General features: G+C 31.1%; 3 protein-coding genes across 3 annotated transcripts; 1 reads left to right on the forward strand and 2 right to left on the reverse strand.

Moving 5' to 3' along the window:
• The first annotated feature begins 284 nt into the window (after nucleotides 1-284).
• On the forward strand, nucleotides 285-5,877 carry LOC148273854 (zinc finger X-chromosomal protein-like). The gene is made up of 5 exons (XM_088238054.1): nucleotides 285-408; nucleotides 496-545; nucleotides 623-1,518; nucleotides 3,587-3,905; nucleotides 5,703-5,877. Exons 3-5 carry the CDS (start codon nucleotides 1,310-1,312, stop codon nucleotides 5,748-5,750), a joined length of 576 nt encoding a protein of 191 aa, XP_088094180.1. The 5' UTR covers nucleotides 285-408; nucleotides 496-545; nucleotides 623-1,309; the 3' UTR covers nucleotides 5,751-5,877.
• A 207-nt stretch (nucleotides 5,878-6,084) lies between these two features.
• Nucleotides 6,085-12,166, reverse strand: LOC148273855 (odorant receptor 4-like). Its single transcript, XM_088238055.1, has 4 exons — nucleotides 12,042-12,166; nucleotides 11,603-11,710; nucleotides 9,427-9,582; nucleotides 6,085-6,942 (listed from the first exon to the last, which is right to left on the reverse strand). Exons 1-4 carry the CDS (start codon nucleotides 12,048-12,050, stop codon nucleotides 6,886-6,888), a joined length of 330 nt encoding a protein of 109 aa, XP_088094181.1. The 5' UTR covers nucleotides 12,051-12,166; the 3' UTR covers nucleotides 6,085-6,885.
• Nucleotides 12,167-14,346: 2,180 nt separating this feature from the next.
• On the reverse strand, nucleotides 14,347-21,461 carry LOC148273856 (uncharacterized). The gene is made up of 6 exons (XM_088238056.1): nucleotides 21,427-21,461; nucleotides 17,361-17,482; nucleotides 16,282-16,498; nucleotides 15,959-16,081; nucleotides 14,773-15,019; nucleotides 14,347-14,352 (listed from the first exon to the last, which is right to left on the reverse strand). Exons 1-6 carry the CDS (start codon nucleotides 21,459-21,461, stop codon nucleotides 14,347-14,349), a joined length of 750 nt encoding a protein of 249 aa, XP_088094182.1.
• Between the last annotated feature and the right edge of the window lie 3,326 nt (nucleotides 21,462-24,787).

The raw sequence follows: 24,787 nt of genomic DNA on the forward strand, positions 1-24,787 counted from the left end.
TCGTAATAAAGTACGCATTTTTTTTTGTTTTGTACACAGAAAATATTCACGTTAAACATAATTAAATGCACCTTATTAAAATGTCACTTAATTATTATGTTAAGGGAGCTGATATTTGGCTTGAAAAAACTAATTTGCATATAAGTTTGTAAATAATTGCTAAAAAAAAGGTCACTAGGTGCCTAGGTAGGGTAGGAATAAGTTGTGAGTAGCTGGATAGGTAATTTTGTGTTTGATAACCGGCTTGAACATCCATATTTATAGCAATTCCGACAACTTTCGAAATCTTATTGTGATTTAGCTGTCAATCTGTCAAGCCTTTTGCTGTTCCTTGTTCCGTTATTCCGATTGTTATTTTTGTTTATGTATATTTTATAATTTTTCCAAAAATAATGACGCACGTTCTTGGTACCTTAACTTATGATTTTTCAGAAATTTGTCGGATATGTTTACAAAAAAATAATGAGTTAGTAAACATTTTTTTGCCTTCTTTAGGAGAAGAACCCACTATAGCCAGTTTGATATTTATGTTTGGAAACACACCGGTAAATACTCTCACAAATATTATCTGCTGTTAATTTTCATACAAGTATGGACACTAATAGATCCAATTATTTTTTAGGTCGACGAGAGCGATGGATATCCACCGCAAGTTTGCACTTCATGCGAATTTCGGCTACGAGAATGTGAAAAATTTCGTCAAGATATTCAAAATAATTACGAATTATTATGCCGTTGTATTATTAATGAAGAAAAACCAAATGTCTCTTACGAATCCACTAATGCCACTTACGATATTCCTATTATCGACTCGACGGTACAAATATTGAAAGAAGAATCACTGGGATATTCGGATTGCGATTTGCCAGATGCAGATGATTCGTCCGGCGAAGTTTACATTCGGAAAAAAACTTCACGAAAGTCTTCAAAAAAAGAGCGATCCAACGAAACAGTTAAGAAAAAACATTCTAAAAAGATAGTCCGAAAGAGTAAAGTGGAACCCAAAAAGTTGCCAGATGAAAACGAAAAATTATCCGCAGCGCTACAAAAATTCTTAAAGAATAGGGATAAATGCCCACTCTGCTTTGAAAAGTTGAGTGAAAACGAAACAATGGTAACTCATTTCTATTCCCACTATAATCTCACCAATCTCACGTGAGATTGGTGAGATTAATTGTTAAGGGAATAGAAACTCCGACGCTTAACATTGTTTCGTTTTCACTCAACTTTTCCACAGCAGAGTGGGCATTTAAAGATTTATCCTTTCAAGTGCGAGTTTGAAGGGTGTGATAAGGCCTTCGCGTCTACCATGAATCTCTCCTGGCATACGGACACTCATAGAGGAATCAAGAAGTACCAGTGTAAGACTTGTGGGAAGACATTTGGACTCAGTGGCTCATTAAGAAACCATGAAGAAACCCATATATTTGAAAATGCCCAATGTAAAATTTGCAATAAAACATACAAGAACCATCAAATGCTCAAACTTCATATAAAAAGACATATCAATAGTGAAAGGTAAAAATTACATTAATTTTATTGAACAAATACCATTTAATTAAATTTGCCAGGAAATTAAGTCATATTGATCTGTTGAGGAGTGGACTAGGTGTGAAGAATACTTTTTCTTTACTTTCAAACATTACTTCTCCTAGTAGAAGGTGTTTTTGTATATTTTGTAAGTATTTGGAAAAATTTTCTTGAATTTATTTATAACATGATATGGTGGAGATTTTATGTACAAAAATTGAAAGCTTTAGTCTTCATCTTGATTGTCTTGTTCATTAGTTTACTGTTTCACTCGTCCCAAGAGAGAATTCTCATCCTCTTTATAATTTGTTTAATTTTTAATGGAATATCTTTATATATATAATTCTTCTGTACGTGTGTATGTCACTGTACTCCTAAATGGCTATACCGATTTTTATGAAATTTTTAGTGTGTGTTTGAGTGGGTCCCTGGATGGTTTAGATTCAGAATTGGACCCGGTAGTAATAGTAATAGCAGGAGAACCATTGCTCGGGCAGGACAACTTCTATCAGGTCCGCTAGTTTAATATATAAATTGTTAACATATGTTGTGTCCATTTTTTTACAAATTGAAAAATGAGCACAAAAAGTTTTTAAAAAATGGTAAAGGTTATATATCATCGGAAAGAAAATTTTCTTCTTTACAAGATATTGTCTTTGCTTTTATGTTACATATAGTATTTTATTTAATTACAAGCCTTCAAAATGGAATGGCAAGTAGACGAAAGTGAGCATTTTCAACAACTCTTTCTGTTGTGATCAATCGAGGGAATAAAGACGAAGATGCTGAATTATTGACTGATTTGTTGTAAAAGGAGAATACATTATTGACTAACCCGCCAACATAGTATTTTTACAAATTATAAATAATATTGAATTATAATGAATATTAAGAACGGATTTTTATAATTTTAATTACGTAACACGAACCAAAAAATGTTACGTAACTATCAATTTAAAAAAATTAAAAATTCACTTTTAATTTTCGTATTAAGAAAAGAGCATATACAAAATGCCTTGTAGTTGGTGTCATGTAACTTTAATGTCATCTGTCAACTCTGCCAAACTCATCACTAATCTCTAACAAACAATACCATATAGACCATATAAAGTCTGTCCAACACCGTTTTCTAAGAAAAGTGGCATGATTGTTCCGATTACAAAGGGGTAATTATTCCTATTTTGAAATAGAGCTAATCTGTCTTTATTGGGGAAACATAGAACTGAGATGGACCTCATATGCATTTTCAAAATACTTAATGCCATAAGTGATGTCCCACCTTTGTTGTAATAGATTTCTTTTCATGTTCCCAACCATGTCACCAGAAGTAAAAATCTGCTATTTATTCAATCTTCTAAGAGCAACTTTTGTTTTTATGCCCCAATGTCCAGAATGTGTAGATTAGTTAATTCATCACACGACTTGGAATTCTTTGGGATAGATCTTCCGGATTTTTGTAGATCTCTTTGTGACCAAAACAGTGTGGGATGAAGTTGGATTGGCATGGTTTAGATCAAAGTCTTATGTCTTTCGTTTTTATGAATATATTGTATACCATTATTGTATTGCCCTTGTTTGTCTTTGCTACATAGTTTTATGTTCTTTTTGTTCAGTTTCTTGTATTTATGTTTCTTCATATAACTGTTGTAATTGGCTTAGGGCCGTATATATAATAAATAAAATAAAAAAACAAACGTTTGACCCATATGGCACGAAACATTTCGTATTTCGGTAATTAAAAATATGCCTATTTCAAAGAAAATTCATCCAACTTCACACGGAAAAAATGATGATAACATTCCCATTCTATTTTTTTTGCTTATTCAAAATTAAGGGTTTTAAATGAACCTAAAATACCCTATTGAACCTACTCTGTGCGAAAGAAAATTAAATAAATTATTTGTAATACATTGAAGAAAATGTGTTTTACTACTTAGATAGTTAAAAATTGTACTAAATCGATTTGTTATATTTTATTATTTCCCAATTGTTTATACATTTGGCTTTTACTATGTATATTTCTTACAATATTTACTTTTTGTTTGTTATAATATAGGTATAAATGTGAGCAGTCTGGTTGCGATAGAGGATTTTATTCCATACAAGAACTGAACCGCCACCACCGAACTCACTTTGGTACTAGAACCTTTGTTTGCGATGTATGCAGCAAACCCTGGTATACGGAAAAGGAGCTGATCCGCCACAAGAAATATCACGATCCAGTTAAAGCCCATCAGTGTAGTGATTGTTTAAAGACTTTTGTGGATAAATCCCAGCTTAAATTTCACGTCATGACGCACAGAGGAGAGAGGCCTCACGTTTGTGAATTTTGCTCTACTGCGTTTATTACAAGAAGTAAACTTAAAAGGCATCAGGTAAGACATCACAGTGACTCCCCAATATATTCAGTTTATGTATATGTCGTCGCCACTCAGTTGGATGGCTCGGCTGTTTATTGAATTAGTCCGCTAGTTTATGAATTAAGATAGCTCGACGTTCAACGTGTTTGCCGGTTGAAAGTTTGCCCTTTGGAAACGGCCGAACCAAAAGCTGCAGAGTTAGGTTAGGATAGGTTAGATTAATTAAAAGATTAGAACCTATCCTAACCTAATCTAACTTTGCATAACAAAATAAATTTAAAAATAAAAGAATTATTATTGTTGTATTAGAATTAAAGAGGGCTAAGTGATATTCAGCCCTTTTGTTAAACATTGCTTTCAACATTTTGGTTAGGCAGTCATTCGCCATTCAATTGAATGCCGGCATTTAATGAACAGCCTAGTCATCGAATTGAGTGGCTGATTTAACTATTTGGCGGCGACATTTATATATAGATTCAGTTGAGAGTTTTTCTAAAGTTTGTTATTTTTTAATGTACATGTGCAATTATCGCACACCTACCAATTGCAATGTACAAATAAGTATTTTTAAATATGTAAAAAAGAGTGCACAGTAGAAAATTTAAAATTATAGACTTAAAAAAAACTTAAAAAACTTAACCAAAAAAATTTAAAAAACTTAACTATCCATTTAGTATTAAAACAGTCCGTTCTGGGTTTGATTCTTCGGAAGGTGGACATTAAATATTTTTTATAGAGTGGTTGTATACTGTAATATTTCACTGTCCCTGGACCGGCACGTGAAGCGTAAGACTCATCATGCTTTCCCGTAATAGATGATTGAGATACGCTGCATTTACTTTATTATACAGTGCCCTGTGCACCATTGTGTGTGGATGATGAATATGAATAAAAAAGTTATTTTATTATATTTTTTTAATAGTTTATTTATAAATATTGTTAATAATAAAGTTAGTTCATTATTAACAATATTTTGAGTTTGTACAAATAAAGCTGAATAAAGAAAGAGTATAAAAATAAAAAGTGCTTTTAGGCGTTGCCTAGTAGTTGAAATAATTCAGCCAGATAAATCTCACACACATCAACAAAGGTTACAGCAATTTTACTTTACGGAAGTAAACAGATGGAAGAGTTAAGGAAATGTTGATGCTAATGTTGATGTTGATGTTTGGCGGCCTCCATGGTGTAGTGGTCAAGACGCTTGACTCACACACGAAAGGTTCCGGGTTCGATTCCCGGTGAGAACATAAAAATTAAAATGTGATTTTTCTCAAGCCTAGGTGTTTTGTGATGTAATTCACCACTGTAATTGGGCCTCCTGGCCTGATGTGGTGCAAAAATAAATAAATAAAACATAGGCGGAATTTTGAATGTTACATAGTGTGTAAAGTGATCACTTAAACCAGATAATGACAGGTCATAAGCCCTGAAAATGCCTAGACTTCTATTTCTATACTCTTTGTTGCAATACATGCCAGTTGGTTTAGTCTTAGCTGAAATCTTATTTTTTCCTCAGATTATATAATATTAAGAAAGCATAAACGAAAGAGGAAAGTTTATTAGATTCATAGATATTACTATTTTTGAAAAGAAAATATGCATTTTCATGGCTTATGAATTGTCATTAGCTGGTTTAAGTGATCACTTTAGAAACTGTTTAACATTCACCGTTCTGCTTATATTTGAACATTCATCTTTCCTTAAATGTAAAATACTATCAAATCAATTGTCATGTTTCTATTTTGTGTTAATTTAAAAAAATATATCTGCTATATTGTCTATTAAAATTAATAGCTATTATTTTATTTACAGATTAAATCATGCAAAGGTTCAAAAAATATTCCCATGGCTCACCAATAAGTTTCACATGAATAATGTTTCACGATTAATGGTTTGTTTATAGAGGACATATTAATACAATTATACATATATTTTTAATACTAGTGGCAGCACAAACGTGAATATAATGAGTTTGGACAATCCAGTGTTTCTATTGTTTTATTTTAAAGATAATAAATGTGTTTTTATAATAAATGACTACTAACAAACAATCAATATTCATCTCTATGGTAAAAAAGGTAAATGACTTATTGCCATAAAATTAATTTTGCAGGAGAATCAAACTAAATATAAAATTAGCATAGCTTATTTTATTTTCATTCAATTACAAAACAATGTAAGTAAAGTAGGGATCACTCGTGGACATTACAATATATATGACAATATTGTTCTGTCCCAGCTCCATAAATACCCTCGACTGCGCAGGACGGTCAGTGGGACAGTGGAATAATTTGACTGTAGTTCAAATGTGCACGGTGCGAAAATTGATACACAATGATTGTCTTTCGGAGATAGTCTGCCTGTCTATCGCTAGGAAAATATCTTGTTCCATTGTCCTGTTCTCCAAATTTCTGTTCACCTTAGTATAATAGGTCCGACGCTGGGATATGTCAATATTGTCTTATCCTCGTGTGAGCTACGCACAAGACAGGTGTTATTTAAAACTATTATGGGCATGTAGGATAAATATTACAAACAGATTTTAATGTAAACTGAAGCAACAATTCGTAAAAATAAACCCAATTTTGTGTGTTATATGTACTTTTATTTTATGAATGGGCATACTAGAGGATTTTTTATGTAAATGCCGTAAGATATCCATACCCTCAATTTCGGCTATACTGGTGTGTCAGTCACATAGCCTTTTACGTCGATATGGTATATGTGTGCTATAATAATTTGTACAAATATGTTATTTTATTAACATAATATTAGCAGGTGAAGCAATAATATTATTAAGTTTTTATAGAATTGTTCAAAATGCTCCAATCAATTCATTCTCATAAACGATTTTTGTTTCTAGTAATAAATTTTGCTTTTACTAAATTTGATTATCATACGTAGTAATATTTGGAAGTATTTAATACTTTCAAACCTGTATTTGTCATATTTGTATGCAAATCCGCCAGATAATTAAACTCTTCTTAACATTATTTTAATCAGTATTGATGTTTTGAAGTAAAGTGAAGAAGGAATATGACGCTTTTAGTATCTGTAAATATGATAAAAAGTATTAATAAATTGTACATTTGCATTGTATTATAATAATATCTTGTATTTGTGTATGTGAAATTTTAAGTATTATTTTCATTTCATATAATTATGCTTCATATTTATTTTAATTTTCTGGAATATATGTTAAAAAATTTTAAACTCCGTTTTCTTCATTATTTGGAGATTAACGTGCAATAGTATGAGAGAAAAAACTCACTAGAAATCGAATTTGTATATTTTCAAAGGTAGTTAGTTATAACTTAAGGGTTTCACGGTCACTGTTATCAATATGTTTCTTTTTTTTTGACTTTACCCAATGGTAGCCGAAACGTCGGAACAAATCCAACACACACAGTATTACCCAAAAAAGAAACATATTGGCAGTTATAACTTGTACATTTTTCATGACTTTTATACTCATTCTGATTTCACATTAAGGTAAATATTGACTGATATTAAATTATTGATGATTAACTTATTGATGATGCATATTTACATAATTATCATGAAGTCAAAATAATCTAGAAAGCAATAATAATAATAAAGTATTAAGAATATTTTAATTGAACCAAATAGTTAAGTATCATCAATATTTTTTTATTAAATCAAAATTTTTTAACATAAAAATACTTTAAATAAACGCCATTTTTATGTTTTTTTGATTGAATTAGTGTGTTTAAAAATATGTTTACTACCAGTCATTATATTAATTTTATGCAAATATTTTTTCCGTGTTTTGATATTATGTCTTATGTCAACATTTTAAATGAACATGTTAACTAAAGAGATTGCTGACTAATCCAAACCTTATAATCCTTACACTCCTTTCTCACTAAATTACTTTTTTTACTGGCATTTCCCATTATGCATTATCCGTATTAAAAGGGCATTGGAACACCTAAAATATTATGATCTAATTATGATAAAGACTTGAAAGCAAATGCTTTTTTATTGAAGTAAGTTGCTTTTCACATTTTCTTCATGACAGTTTTAAAAACCAACAGCGGTGTCCAAAAATTTCTATGATATTTTTTATATTAAACGAGGAAAGGAAAATAAGGCTAAGCTACAACTTTGACAGTCACTAATTTATTTAATTAGAAACTTAATGTTGTTCTATCAATAAGGTACTTAAATCATCTTGTATTTAAAATTGTGACATGATTTTGAAATTTCTAATCTTGAATCTCTTTACACAAGATACAAATATTAAACACCAGTCTACATACTGTGCCTAGTGGCACGGGGTACTAAGAGGCAAGACATTTTTGTCAAAACAAAAAACAATAATTGACAATATGGAAATATCACATACTACGATTACTGATAAAATATGTGAAGTGGAGTTAGAAAAACTAATTCTATTTTCCAAAACAATATAATTGTGGAGAAATGTTTTCATACCATACTTTTAAAATAAAATTATTAAAAAATATGTCTCTAGAAAAACGCGACATGTTTGGCCTTGACAATTGTGATGTCAAGATTCGTGGCAATGTTCTATTAATAATTTAAATGGTCACAAACAAAGTTCAAAATTTAACCAAATCGTGACGCATTAGGGGTGTGGCCAATGCAATCAACTGTTTTTGCAGGAAATTAAAATTACAAATTGAAAAAATAAATTTTTACTGGACAGTATCTCATAAACCCTTATTAATTTAAATTGTACAAAAAAAAATTATATTTTCCTATTCATTATCTTTGTTTCATTTAAAGTTTTGAAAAACAATAGCATTGGCTCTCCTGTAATTTTTTGATATATGACTTAATTACGATGGTAGCTGCGTGAACGACTGTATGTTGGAAACATCAACTTTAAAGATATTTAAAAGTCATAGACATAATTTTCTAATCCCATACGATTTACACAAAGGTCACTAGGTATAATCCCATGCTTAAATAAATATCTTTAAAATATACCAAGGTAAATTTACACTGCTCAAATTTTCTCTTCTGAAAGTTGATGTTTCCATCATATAATTAAGTTATCGTAGCTGCCATTGATTAATGAAATATCTATTATTGACATTCAATTTCCAAAATGTATGATATAATATCATATAAATCAGAGATGGGCACACTTTTTTATGAGTGGGCCGGAAAAAAAAACTTTGGGAGGGCCAAAATAAACTTAATACAAATATTTAAAAAACTGGATGAATAGTATTGAGGTTTACGTCAATATGTGGTTTTGGCAAATAAAATCAAAAACAGTATTTATAAGCTAACATTTGAATATGTAGGCCCATCAGTTCTTTTGAATTATTTTCCATCCGTGTCCATGTAAGTATAAGTTATTTTTAAATCATTAATTTAGTTTTGGTTTCACTCATAATTTATACTTAGTATTTGTACCCAACTCAAAGATATTCAAAGCAGGCTAGAATCGGGCCACATCTAGCTCTTAGACCGTAGTTTGCCCATCACTGATAAACAATAACAATGTATTTGTATGTTGTACTGTATTTCAAATACTTACTGCCATAAAAGTTTCCACAGAAAGGTTTGCGAATCCGCCCGCAGTAATACGCATTGGTCTTATAGACCGCAACATTAAAAAACCCAAAGTCTTTTTAAATCTCGGCGAACATTTATACCAATTGCAAACGTATGCTGACGTACTTACACTCTGACTCTGTAAGCAAATAAAATATACAGATTTGTTAGGTAACAAAGATGTTCTGTTTTTTTTATTATGTCATTATTACGCGCGTGTATGATTGGTCAATCAATAGGCGGGAATAGGGATAATGATGACACTATAAAACGAAAGTTGTAAATGTGATCAATTTTACAGTATTTTTCAATGACGCACAATAAAATAGACACGTTAAAAGCATGAAGAATTCGTGGGTATTTGCCTTCTTTGCCTTCATTCTCTAATGGACCTTCATTGTAATAAGACATGATGCTACCGAGAAGAATGTGAGTGATGAGAAAATGTTTTAACTACACTGTAACTGAAAAATACCCGATTGTTGGCAAGGCCATAACGTGTATTTGTTTTTACAGTTTTTTTAATTATATATTAGAGAAGTTTTCTACTAAAGTTAAATGTTTGTATTGTTATCATGTCTAAGGAAACATTATAAAATGAAGTTTAGATCGGGGTCAAACTTCCTCATGTTCTGTAAAAAATCAGTATATCGAACGTCCAGTTCATTGGTCAGGTGATTTAATGTAATAGGGTCTTAAGTTCTCGCTGTTTCCTGACAGATGTTGCTATCTTAGTATTTTTACATCGGCCAATACCACAGCAAACTTCATTGTAAAGCTCCACCATTAGGCTTGAAATGTTAATATATTTTATTCTGCCAAAGTGTAAACAAAATATTATTTCTTCATATCGTTAAACATGTTGAATTTCGTGCCAAAAAGAGTATTTGTGGGGAATTTCACTGCATTAAAAAAAAAATCTACTGCTGAAGCACATAGAATTCTCGTGAAGACTTATGGTGACCATGCTCTGTCGGAACATCACCGAATATCATTATAAAAACTTATAATTTGAAATCAAACACTGATTTGAGTCTACTGAACACTTTATTTTATTTTTACAAATATAAACATATAAAAATAAAAACTTTGTGACAATTGTTTCGCCTTATTAGGGCATTTTCAACAATTGTCACGAAGTTTTTATTTTTATATGTTTATATTTGTAAAAATAAAATAAAGTGTTCAGTAGACTCAAATCAGTGTTTGATTTCTAATTATAAGTTTAAATATGGAGTTCTACAAAATAAACACCAAATCAATCAATGAATATCATTATCATCATCATCTCTGCTCTTCACCATGATTAGCTGGGTGTAGTGTATAATGAGCAAGCACCCCAAAACCAAGGAAACCATCACAGGAGATTACTATTGACTACAACTGATGTGTTTGAGACGGGCATTGAAGGGGAAACGGCTGCAATATGAGGAATGACACGACAAAGTAATTTTGCAGTATGACAACGCTCGGTCACTTGTTGCAAGGTCAGTCTAAACATACTTGGAAATGCTCAAATGGGAAGTACTGCCTTAACTGCCGTATACACCGGATATTGATGACTCATGGCCTGGCTGAGCAGCAATTTTATCTTTATGAAGATGCCAAAAAATATCTCGATTCGTGGATAACCTCAAAAGAAGAGTCGTTCTTTTGAGATGGTATTCGTATGCTGCTAGAAAGATGGGAGAAAGTAGTCTCTAGCGATGGATAATAGGTACTTTCAGTAACATGTTCTTTATTAATTTAAAAAAAAAAAACATTAATTTTCATGAAAAAATGGCAATAACTTATTCAAGTCTTTCAAGTTCAAGTTTTTTAGCATTCACATAGCAAAACTATATAATTTAATTGTATTAAATAAAGTGACTTTGTATTATTTTTATTTTGTCCGTCTCATGGTCAGCGTGTTTGCCCACTATGCAAGAAGTCTCGGGTTCGAAACCCTTTATGGTTGACATGAAACAATCATTTGAAAAGGTGTTTTTTACACCGCAATATTTCAGAATCGGACTGGCACCTGAAGCCTAAGATTGATCATCTTGTCTTCATGTAGCAACATTGATCGAGATACGCTGCTGCGATTTGTGTACCGATATAGTGCCCTATACACCATTCGGTGCGGATAAAAGATTGATGAAGATGAAATAGTGTCTCACCTGTACTATAATTTCATTTCCATACCAACAGTAATAGAATACTTGTAACAGCATACAAAGCATGTATAAACTGGTTCCTAATAATTGTACTATGTTGCCTTTAGCCTGCTGTAATTAAAAAAATATTTATTATTAACTTGTCTATGTACAGTCTTTAAAAAAATTTAAAAATAATTGAGGGCGCTGGTGTTTTTATGGCTTTCCTCTTATGGTAACACTTAAAAAAAGCAGTATCACGGCACGAGCCACTTATAATTAGGTGTTACCAGTATAAAAATCAGTAGGTAATTCAGATTTTTACTGTTTTCTACTTTTTTGACAGTGTACATATATTTTTTTTACAAGCATGTTTGATTCAATGTTTCAATAGTCTTATATTTTATTCTGAAAATAAATTCATAAAAAAATGTATGTTATTGTTTTATTTAAATTTATATACCTGTGCCATTTGAAATGCTGTCACACAGATTATGAAGAGGGAAACCGATAGTTGCAAAAATATAGTTTTGCTAAAACAGTGTTCTATTTTATCCACCAGATTTAGTATGTGTTGATGATGTACTATACAACTCTTCAATTTTTCATAGGTTTCCTCGCCAACGTACAAATTAATATCATTTGAATGTATTTGAATGCTTTCCTAAAATAATAAAAATGCTTTGAGTTTTTTCTTGTAAAGGTATCTGCATTCATAAAAAATGAGGGAGCTTAATATCATAAAATATATATTTTATTTATTAGGTAATTTATCCTTTTCAGAAACGAAAATATAAGATTTTGTTTCGATATCGCCTTAATTTAATATTTGTTTTGATAAATTATTCGAACAAATTTTACGTCGTCTTTATAAGAGTACCAATGTTATTTGAGGCTTGTGACTGGAACTCTGTCTTTCAGAAAGCAAACTTTGGTATGAACATTGTTAAACACTTAAGAGTATATACATGTTAAACAATGGCTTGATGATAATCTTCTTACACTCAATATCGATAAAACGAAATATCTGACATTTTGTATAAACAATAGTTCACTACCAAGCAATACGCTTAATTTAGGAATTTACTGTGATAAAACACACCAACTTCTGCAACGGGGAGATTCCATAAAATACCTTGGTGTTATCGTTGATAGGAATTTGCGATGGGAAGCTCAGGTCCAGTCACTAAACTCTAGGTTGATAAAGTTGTGCCATCTATTCTGCTCTCTTAGAGACATTCTGGATATTGACACTCTCAGAAGTGTGTACTTTGCTCGGTTTCAATCCACGGCAACCTATGGAATAGCTGGCTGGGGGGTTGTGCGGCATTCATTTTCAAGGCGCTCATAATTTCACAGAAATTATTATTGAGAATAATGTTCCGGCGCCCTCCAACATACCCGTCAGAACAGCTGTTCCAATACATGAAGGTGCTGGATATGAGACAACTGTACCTAAAAGAAGCACTTACACACTTCTGGTCAAACAATAAGGAGATATCTCAGTAGAATGTCCGTACGAGGTTTTCCCAGAGCACGAATTATGTCATACCCAAAACCCGTACTACTTTTGCTCAGAGATATCTCTTATTAATCGCACCGAGAGTGTTCAATATTTTGGAAGAACGTATTAAGCTCTCAAGGACCAAAATTATTTTCAAGAAAGGAGTTAAGGGCTGGATTTCTTAGTAGGAGGGATTTGAGTGGGAAACTCCTTGACGATTGCTTGAGTTTACTGTTTACCATATTGATGTGCCATATATATGTTTTTAAAAATATTTTTAGAATTATTTTTTATGTTTCTAATCCTATATTTGTGGTGATATACTCATGTGTCTGTGTCATATAACTGCTTGTCCCATCTCAACACAGGACTTTTAGTCCCATGGAGTTGGGACTTATTGTCTCAAAAAATGTACAATAACCTTATGTATGTAAATAAATAAATAAATAAATGCATCAAAGTTTGGTCTGATCTGCCGGTCGCAAAGCACCTTATTAAATTTTAGTTACGTAATTTTCAAAAGCATATTTTTTAACAGAAATATCTTACAAAATTGTTGTTTTTATCTAATGTCAATTTGAGGGGGTTAAATGCAAAACCGCCACTGTGCATGCTCACTGTTTTTGGGAAAACCAACTAAACCAGCGGCAAATATACTATTTCTTTTAAGTTCAATGTGCAACTTGTGCGTGGTATAACGGGTAGCGAAAAGACTTCATTTTATGCACATTGAACTTAAGAGAAAAAGGCTTCTGGTTTTGTTGATTTTCCCATAAATAGTAATCACGCACAGTGGCGGTTTTGCATTTAACCCCCTCATTTACTTTGCTTTTTTAAATGCGTGATTAAAAAAAAACAGCGTTTTAAAATAGCAAAATCGTATGATTATACTTTTCGTGCGTTTTACTAGACAACATTACGATATAACTATGTTTCAACTCCACGAGACACTGGAGTTATGACATATTATTTATAAACACAAATAATCGTTATAATTGGGATACATAATTTAAACATATTGACAGATAAAAATTATCAATTAAACTAGTTATATTTATACAATATAATATGCAATAGGGAAATATCAGACATTAAAAAAAACATTTTTAAGATTATAAAGGTCTACGAAATACTGTCCGGTAATTTTTTTTTTCTAATTATTAGTGGCATGAATACATTTGTAATTTTGACTAATACGCCACGATTCATGTTTATTTGTTCCTGCCATTCAAATTTGTGTAGAACATTGTCACGAATGTTGTTGTCACAACTGTCAAGGCCAAACATGTTGCGTTTTTCTAGCGACATTTTTTTTTTGAAGTCCTTTTTTTAAATTTATGTATGAAAACATTTCTCCACAATATCCATATTGATTTTGAAAATACAATTAATTATTCTAGATCCATTTTATATATTTTTATCGGTAATCGTAGTATGTGATATTTCCCTATTACACAAAATATAACAATAATTAAAAAGAGGAAAATAATTTCTGAAATATTTATTATTTACCCAGGGAGATAAGAATTGGTAACCGAGCACTATAAAAAAAACTCAAACATTACCTACCAACTCGTTAATAAGCGACATTTAAAAATTTTCATTTCTCATTTTTTAACTTCCGTTTAGCAAATATTAAAAGAAAATTAAGGGTGAAGGAAACGAATGAGATAGGAGGCAATGATGGCACCTTTTTAATTGTCTTCCGTCTTGGCGATTTTCTTTCACTATCTCCATAATCCTTAACATTATGTAAATTAGCAGTTAACTGGCCCAAGTTGAACTTTAATATTTTTAGTTGAAATCCCATTTGATTCATCAGAGTGAATAATAGAAAGTCTTTGTTTACATTGAGAGTAGCAATAATGTAAATAGCTAACATTTGGTGTATGAAAGTCAGTTCATACGCGGGATGCGTGTTGGTTACGTAAGGATACCTGAGAACATAAATAATGCCCTTTATTGTTAAAATTACGATTCCAAAATTGTTTTTTAATAGTTAATTTTTTTTTTAAATAAAATATTCATGAATAAAATGATAACATAAATAAGCAGTTGGTGCTTAGAAATCTATCTGTAATATTATGAAATACACGATTTAAAAAAATAATAATACCAATATAATATACAATGAAAATGACATTGAAGAGAAAATAAGTCATTTGAAATCTATAAATATGAAAAAAGAAATAGTCTTAAAACCTTCTCCAAAAATAATCTCACAGACGGAGGTGTAGTAAAACTATCCACGGTAGGTACACATATCTTGAAATCAGTACCTACATATCCGTGACGTAATCATTATCCGTTGCAGATTTTAAAAACGTATTTTTTTGTAAAATCATGGCGCTTACTTAATTTTATTTAAGTAGTAACTAACTACATAATATATATTATACAGATTTAAAAACATACATATTTTGTATAAAAAACAGTTAACTTCCTCATAAATGCTATGTGATATTTACTATAAAAACATTCTTACCTTTTATTTTTGCACCACAACAGGCCAAGGGGCTCAATTACAGTGGTGAATTACGCAACAGAATACCCAGGCTTGAGTCAAATTACATTAATTTTTTGTGGTCGGTCTTACCATGAATCGTACCTGGAAGTCCCGGAACTCTCTGTGAGTGAGACTAATGTGTTAGGCTGGGTTATTTGATCATTAGCTATAATATAAAAACAAAAGTAATAGTTAAAGCTTTGAAAAAGTCACTATTTTTTTATACAAATAAGATTCTGTTTTAAAATAATTACTTTAGATTTTTAGATATTACTGACGATCAAACAACCCGGTCTTTGTCATTCCACCACGGGGTCCGCGCAGTAGAGTCTTGAAAATAATAAGGGTACTTAGTTATATATTTACTTACCATCCATTTACTGGGAGGGTGTATGGTTCAGGATCCAATATTGGAGCAAAACCCCATGAAGTGACGGTGAGAAAGACAACACAGCAGTAAACGCTCCAAAACTTAAAGCTTGTTTTAGTAAAACTGAAAACATATTTTACTTATATATGATAAAAACAGCAAAATACAAAAAAACAACGCATAACATTACACAAATAATAACTAGACAGTCATAAAAATAAAGCGTTTATACGAGAATAACAAATTTCACGTTGAAACATTTTCAGCAATACTGAAAATCAGAGAAACAGCGCATCTTTGGAAAAGTATTAAGGGTTACTAACCGATTGAAGATTTCTTCTGTGTCTCGAGTTCTTTGGGTCTTTAAAAGTTTATTGATTTCCTCGATTATTTGCGAAATTGTGTGCTGCTTTTGCAATATGTTGATAACTTTAGCTGATTGTACCATATTCGTTAGTAATAGGAATGCATCTAGAGTCATTAGAGGTAAGTTTCCCCAAACCATACAAAGGTCAACTAACTGTACGGCGATATACAGACCTGAAAATAATACCACCATAATTTTAGATCTTAAAACTCGAGAAATAAATCATTTAAAAAATAGAGTAATAATAATAATGTTTATTTGCTACAATAAAAAGTTTAGTTTAGGTTTGAGTGGGTCGGAAGAAATTGCCTTAAGGCAATATGCCCTCCCTTATATGTATATAAACTGTCAAATAAATAAATAAATAGTTTAGCTTAAAATATATTTCTTATAACAATTTAGATATCTCTAAAATACTTACCATTTGCCTAGCCTGTTTTAAGACACATTTTTTATTATTTATTAATAATGACAAACTTTGTTACTTATGTTCAAGAAATTTTTTACAATGCTCTTAAGCTTTTAATAATATTTTTTTTGTTGCAAATATCAGGCCTATATCAAACATATGAAATATTTTGGAAATGTACATAGACACGAAGGATTTTTTAATTAAATTATTTATTTTTAAAAATTCCTAATCTAGGCCATCTATGCAGGTGAACATAAAAAAGCTTACACAAATATATATATTGGTACTTCGTACTTGACAAATACTGTTAAAATAATAATCTAATCTAATAAAAACTAAAACCGTGAACATCAGAATAAATTTAAATAAAAAAAAAACATATTTTATTTAATTTAACTTTTAATTCTGGTCGTGAAATGCCTAAAAATATTAGGAGTTAGGTTTATTTTAAGTGCTATTAATTTTCTTCACAACCAATGTTAGCTTGTATCGGGACAGGGATTTGATTATGTTAATTCACTAACATCAAGTGAATGTAGCACTTTATTTGAATAAATACTAGTGCAAAAATATTGTTTTATATTTCTCTTCTTTTAAGTGAATTTCGTTTTGGTATTACATACCTAAAAATGCCATGTATGTAAAAACAGTGAAAAGACGATACAAGCAACGTTTCCATCCCGTGAATGATTCAGGAATCCAAAATCCGGCAAACTTAAGACAAGTGATTGTCCAAATCAGAAGACTATTAACCTCCATTTTAATTCGTTTCTAATCAAATTGAATTCCAATCGTTTTATACCCCCGAATTTACAATAAGATTCAAGCAATTTAGAGGTTGTTCAGATTCATAACTATAGGAATAGTTTAATGCAAGTAAATTTGAAAATGTTACCCAAATATTATTGTTTCTCATTTTCACAATATTAAGCTAATTAAGGAATACAAAAAAAAATAATTAAGACCATTTACTAATTTATTTATTTTATTTTATTAACTTTTACGGCAAAATTGTCTTTTACAAAACTTATGATATTAACATATTTGGTGTAATTATATTGGTAGGAATATGAATTCCCACGCGGATGCGGGGCGAGAAATCGATGGGGGCGAAACCCTAAGAATTCTACGATATTATTTAGCGGGGTGGACTGTATTTTAATTTTAATGAAATAAGTGAATATCCTTGATATGCGGTATGCAGTTTCATCGGTCATAACCCCAACGAATGAGATGGATTAGGAATGGATGCCACTAACCTGGTTCGTTCTTGATGGAATTGTGGTGGTCCGACTGGTCAATTGCGAGCGGCGCCAACACTAGGACAGGCCCCCAATCTGGAACTAAATATTAGTGGTTGGTGGAAACAAAGTCTATGATGCGGCACACGTTCAACAAAATAAACGCGCGATTCACTACACGAGGTCTTAATGTGGCGGATGATCAAAGTATACTGAGGTGGGAAGTGAACAGATGTTGTAGGTACAAAAGATGTCGAAGTTGTGACAATATTTCAACAATGCTTACCCACGTAATTCGCAACCATATAAAAAAAAAATACATCACTAAGTGTCCGCCTTTTGGTCTAATCGTCAACTCATTTGTCTTCCACGCAGGAGATCTCGGGTTCGATTCGGGCATGGTTGACATAAAACATTTATTAGGCGGCCTCCGTGGTGTAGTGGTCAAGACGCTTGACTCACATACGGAAGGTTCCGGGTTCGATTCCCGGTGAGAACACAAAAATTAAAATGTGATTTTTCTCAATCCTGGGTGTTCTGTGATGTAATTCACCACTGTAATTGGGCTTCCTGGCCTGTTGTGGTTCAAAAAAAAAAATATTAAAAAAAGGTGTTTTTACATTAGAATATTTTATTGTCCCTGGACTGGCACCTGAAGCGCGGTCATCTTAGATTTACGTAAAAAAATTTACACTGCGGTTGGTGTAACAGTGTAGTGCCCTATGCACCAATAGGTGCGGATAGGGAAATGATGATGATGACATATTACGTAGTCCTCGCGTAGTCTTTCTTAATTTGTCGAAATTGATTCCATTTGGGAATAGAAGACCTAATAAGGGCGGGTATATTCCTCTTAATCGTAATTATCGGATGTTCATCGAACATTTCCGAAAGATTCGCACTGATTCGCACACGCCAAGATTTAATCGGGGTACAGTCAATCACATTCTGTAGCACAATCTGTAAAAATAGAAGTCGGTAAAAGCGTTACAATACTTACAAAATTATTAAAATAATACAGTACTACAAAATAAACTAATAAAACATAAAATCTCCCGTGTCAATTTTTTGGTGTACCTTAGTCCATATCCTTCTACTACCACTACCATCACGCCATTTCAGGCAGAGTTGGTAGAGAGGATGGACCGTCACACACGTCTATCCTGACATACATTTCTATCTTCTTCCACATTTATAAATATTATTATACATGCCCTTCGGTCCTGTCAGCCATTGACATGGCCAGACTTAAGATTTTGGTTTATCTGATCATGCCACGTCTTCCTTGGTCGTCCTCGTCCCACGTTACCATTCATTCTCATCATATTTTATTTTATACACAAAACATACAGTCATACATAATAAGTATTAAAAACAACAATTTTTTAGCATAAAAAGACCAATTTAGTTTTTATAAATTATGCAAAAGATATAAACATTAAATGTGATAAAAAAATCTAAATAAAAAAGAAATTCAAGTGAAAAAAGAATAATAGTTAACATTTACGTTTTCCATGGAGGTTATCGTTGGTAATAAATTAGAATATATAAAATATTTATACATATTTGTTTTACCATTCCTTTGTCATCTATTTGTCCTACATGACCAAACCATCTGATTTAAACAATAACTAAAATAGACTAAACCTAGTCTCGATGTCTTGTTTTTGTTTAAGCTTTAATTTGTTTTAATTTTATTTAATCATACCTGCATAAAAATGTATTTTATTGTAAAAAGACTGAATGAGTCCGCATACAAATAAATATAGGTACATAAAAAAATAACATTGGCCATAGAAAGTAACTGAAAACACTTTTTTTTCTCATAAATTAAAATTGTCTTTGTTCAATTTTTTTTATGGAATTAAAAAACATTCTTTAGCACAATAAGGGGGGCGATGTCTTACAATGATGTATTTTCTATTATTTCTAAATAAATATTTAAAAAAATACAAATAAACTCAAATATGTAGCGTTTTCAATTGAAACGCCATTTAAAAACGAATTTTGAATGTAATTTTTAACTTCTTGTTTCAATTTCATTAAAGAAAAATATTTATCTGTAAGTATAATTATATAACTGTTTTAATTTAAGAATTCATCTCCAATAATGAAGAAGTTCGGTTTTTTTTATTATTTGTTATTAGACTATCAAACTAAGACAAAAAAAAACTATGTACAGGTTTATCATTGCTATGATTTCCTAAAGTTTTACAATTTTAAAATTACTTTCCCTGTGATGTCTCAAGTTCTCGTCGGTGAGTTCTGTTGACATTTAAAATTAGAGCCCCGTAACGTAAAAATACACTAAACGTTGAAAAAAATGGCTCTCGAAAACCGGAAATCTTTCAACACAACAATGCTGTAATTGATTGGTTGATTCCAAAAAAACTCGTGACGCAGTTCTAAGTAGTTCGTTGGTCAAACATTTCACTAAATGTTATTAAATATTTGTGTATAACCGTTTAACAAATTTTAAATGTCTACCGGTTTCGAGACGTACCTGTCTCTTCGTCAGGATATCAATTAAACTAACATGCAAAACCCACTACAGAACTTCACGATAGTTGTTGTACAAAAATATAAAACCAACACGACATGCATTTTAATAAGCTCATGCACTGTTGAGGACAAACATGCACTGATTAGATTATGAAAATATTTTATGTTGTGGGAGAAAATTTTAAAAAAGAGGTAGGGGATGAATGGAGGGGCGTAAGTTTACTAGGTTTAGGGTGACCATTACAATGAAACATTGTATAATGGGCTATATTTAATGGTTTTAGACATAGAAAAATCGGCAAGTGGCTATATAAAAATATTTAATAACATTTACTAGTTCTTTTTTATTAAAATATTTTTTTCTTACATTTTTGAGATGTTTCGCGTAAAAAATTAAATGCTCTAATTTTTACCGCATTTAAGAAAACATTTTTTGTATCCAATTTCGAAAAACACTAAATTTTCTTATTAGGCAGAGGGAAAAGTAAATGCTTTTTTTAGTAAATTTTAAGATTACGCAATTTTTTAGTATTTTTGAGTAAAATATTTGTTTTAAAAGCACCAATCCATACAATAATTTTATACTCTAATATAGATTAGCTAATGCAATGTAAATAGATTTTATTATTTCGATATAAACAAGCGGAAAATCTTTGGTTATTTGTATTTTTATTTATTTTCTGTTAAAACATTTTGCAAAATGTACCTGCATTAGCAAACGATTCATGGTTGTTTTTTTCTCTAATAAACAGTACATATAAATTTATGTTATCACTAGATTTATTTAAAAAGAAAAATAAACCTTCATTTTTTGTCTTTAAATCATTTTTACGATAACTAGGAAGGAAAGTATAAAAAAAGGGCATAGGGGTTGTGTAAGGAGAGTAATTTATTTCAAAAATGGCTATTCATGAATATATTATGACGTTTATTTATTTATATATACGACCAATGGGCATTTTTAAGGACATATTTATACATAGAAAATTATTATAAAGAAAAGTAGAAAGACACAATGGTGTATGGAAGCGGGAGAGAGGTGTTTATAATTTAATTTGATTCAGTGGTCGTTTAAAAGAAGACAACTTGTTATCAAAGAAATCAAGACTGGTATGTTTGTTGGCAGACCTAAGAACTCTGGGCATAGGGGAATGAAAACCATAGTTAGTTCTATGGTTATCGGTATGGGAGATCAAGTTTTGTCTGAGGTTTCTAGTTGGCTATTTAATTTTATTGAGCTAAGTAGTTCAGGTGCATCAAAGAGCGAGTGTGTTTAGGAGGTTAATTAAAATGAAAGTGAAAAGCATCTTTCATTGGTCATTGATGATTTTTTGTGCACATATATAGATAATAATGTACCATCATATTTCATCATATTGGAAAATGATACAAAATCTAATATTACCTCATCAATATTGGTCCCCTGTTTCCTAAAAACATCAAAATTTCAATTAAAACGTTTGAAAGGGAGCTTCTGAAAACGAAGTCTCTGGGCTTAATGTCTATAAAATATACTTTATTTGGCGGGAAAATTTGATTGCCCCGTCTTGAAATTAATTCTTAAATCAAATATGAGTAAATTGCTGTTTACAGACTATCTTTGGGGCGTTTACAATTCGCGATATATTCGGCCGGCAAAATGGACGTATTGGATACTATTAAAAATTAATAAGGATAAATCAGAAACCACATCAAAACAATGGATTTATTATTTATATAAGTATACGAATGTACACGTTGGGGTTTCGTTGAATATTAAAATAGTTTATTTATTCAAATCTCTTTAAATAACACGTGTTTGTTATTTGAAAGGACAGGTTTGATAAAAGGACCTGGATTTGATATTACGTAAAAAGGTTTAACAGGAATCGGAAATGTGGGGTTCGAAAATATTAAACAAAAGAGTGACAAACATGTAAATCGATAGAAATGAAAAACCTCATTGAGATGAAAATGTAAATGGTTAACAGGGTTTATGACCTAATGGCTAGTTTAAGTGGTCACTTTACATACCAACCTACCAAATAATTTCAAGGCTTTAAAAAGTTTTGCAATCATTTCAGCAAATTGATCATGCTCAATCAATTTAATCCCATTCAGTGAAAAATTCACTTTCCTCTTTTTCTCGATCCAATTAAGTGCATGATATGTACTTCTGGATTATCTTCTTCCAGCACAAAGATTATTACCAGATTACAGAGAGCTCCTTTTCCCCGGGCAGCTTTTTTCGTTCGGCAACGAGAAATTTTTCCGTGTACGTGGGCACCTTCAAGGATACTTAAGTCTTCAGATGCTGTGGTATGTGGTGGGTAAGCTGTATCGATAAGAATGATTTTTTACCACAACTTGATTTCCATTTTCTGATAGTGAGTTATTTACAACTCGTTGAAAATAGCCCCCAAAAATGAAATATTTTAGCAAATCTTTAGAATGCAAATGTGTCCTTCGTTTTAAGAAAAAAAAACATTTAAGATACAGATTTTATTTTAATAATATAAAAATATTAATTTCCTAGTAAGTAAGTGAGATAATTCAATTTAATTTCGCCCATATCAATAAAGGTTTCAGCTCTAAAAATCGAGATATATCTGCATAAAATAAAAAATAAAAATTGACTGTTCAAACATAGACGTAATGGTGAATGTTACACGGTGTCGTCTCATAAAAATCAACAATTCCTCACACACATCCTCTCTTAATCTCCTTTTAATTTCTGGGTTCTTCTGAAGACTATAATCAAATTAATTTATTTATACACATCATCGTCACACCCTAATCCACACCTGGTGGTGTATAGAGCACTGCACTGGGAAAGTACACTCAGTGTATCTCGATCATGTGTTATAGAAAGGTAAGGTGATTAGTTCTACGCTTCAGGTGTCAATCCAGGGACAGTAAAATATTGCAGTGTAAAATCACTGTACAAATAAATATTTCAAGTCGACCCTCCCAACCACCTACGCGGACACGCGGCAGACTTTTCTCCACTCGATTTCCAGTTTCAGGATTTTTAGCAGAGAGTAGCCATCGAGCGGAAAATACTCGTCTAAGGTCCTGGTTCTATTTCACAGAAAGAACTGTACTTTCATCCGCCCGTATGCAGAAATCTATACTATTTAATTTATGAAAAATATTTAACTTTTGTTTTTCCACTTTTCTCACCAAGGACGAGTGTTTTTGATTAGACTGCACATATTGTTTATGTATCTATTTTTACATACTCGTACATACTGATATAATAAAAACATATAACTTAAATAAATGTTTTATTAGTTCGTTGAAAGAAATAGTCATTTGATAATAAGCCCGCGCCACGCCCTTGAGGTGATTTTCACAAAAATGGCGCTATATAAATTATCCAAATATTATTATTATTAGTGCATAAATAAAAATTAAAACAAGTCAAAAGAGTAAAATTAAAAATGAATGGTAAAGTAACAGGTAACGCCCAGAAAATGCCAGGGCTTCCACATTACCTTCTCACGGAGGTTTTTTGTCATTAGTAAAAAGGTCAGTTATTTTCCGTCAGAAGGTAATGCATGTGCGTGCTTGATGATAATCGTCTATGTCAAGTTCAAATCTTAGCCCATTTAACCAACCCACCCCTCCGCTGTGTCGTAGTAGAACTGCTGGAGGTTGCATTATGTAATCATCAGTAATAAACCTTTCTGATAATAAAATAGGGGATAGCAAAAATACAAATGACTCCAAATGTAAGACAAATTATAAAATAAAAATAACAACACATATAAATAGTGTAGCGAGGGATTTTTTTGCAAAATATATGTAGAGATTAATGAACGTATTACTTTATATTTATAATTGGTACACGTATGGTCTATATTAATATATATTTGTTTATTTATTATATAATATTGATGTTTTCTTGATAAAACTCCATAGTTAATGATTAGGATAAAATTAAAAATAAACTTATCAATGAAACTTCTTGGTTTAGTTTTACTTTTTTTATTTTGACCAACGAGCGCTTTCGCCTGAGTAGGCATCTTGGCAGTCTAGAAGATAAGCCTAAGTTAGCCTAAGTAGACATCTTGGAAGTCTAGAAGATGGCTACTTAGGCGAAAGCGCTCGTTGGTCAAAATAATAAAAAGTAAAACTAAACCAAGAAGTTTCATTGATAAGTTTATTTTTAATTTTATCATAATCATTATTTATTATATATTTTACTATATTCTCTATGCTTAAGTAACATTATGTAGTCTTAGCACATACGAATATATATGTTATGTTTATATAATAATTATTATTACATTCTTATATTTAGTTAGCTATGCATTTATAATAAG

Source organism: Micrasema longulum, unplaced genomic scaffold (genome assembly GCF_059751315.1).
Source record: "Micrasema longulum isolate JH-2025_06_02 unplaced genomic scaffold, ASM5975131v1 h1tg001824l, whole genome shotgun sequence".
NCBI classification, from domain to species: domain Eukaryota; kingdom Metazoa; phylum Arthropoda; class Insecta; order Trichoptera; family Brachycentridae; genus Micrasema; species Micrasema longulum.

Excerpts from the sequence above, each read along its gene's own strand:
- LOC148273854 (XM_088238054.1), top strand. The coding sequence starts at position 1,310 with ATGAATCTCTCCTGGCATACGGACACTCATAGAGGAATCAAGAAGTAC. Across the intron at positions 1,519-3,586 it reads AGACATATCAATAGTGAAAG|GTATAAATGTGAGCAGTCTG; the intron begins GTAAAAATTACA and ends GTTATAATATAG. Across the intron at positions 3,906-5,702 it reads GTAAACTTAAAAGGCATCAG|ATTAAATCATGCAAAGGTTC; the intron begins GTAAGACATCAC and ends TTTTATTTACAG.
- LOC148273855 (XM_088238055.1), bottom strand. Across the intron at positions 9,583-11,602 it reads GAAATGAAATTATAGTACAG|AGTCAGAGTGTAAGTACGTC; the intron begins GTGAGACACTAT and ends ATTTGCTTACAG. Across the intron at positions 6,943-9,426 it reads CTGTGGAAACTTTTATGGCA|ATACTAAAAGCGTCATATTC; the intron begins GTAAGTATTTGA and ends TCATATTTACAG.
- LOC148273856 (XM_088238056.1), bottom strand. The coding sequence starts at position 21,461 with ATGTATAAATATGTCCTTAAAAATGCCCATTGGTC. Across the intron at positions 16,499-17,360 it reads TACATACATGGCATTTTTAG|GTCTGTATATCGCCGTACAG; the intron begins GTATGTAATACC and ends TATTATTTTCAG. Across the intron at positions 16,082-16,281 it reads ACAGAAGAAATCTTCAATCG|TTTTACTAAAACAAGCTTTA; the intron begins GTTAGTAACCCT and ends ATATGTTTTCAG.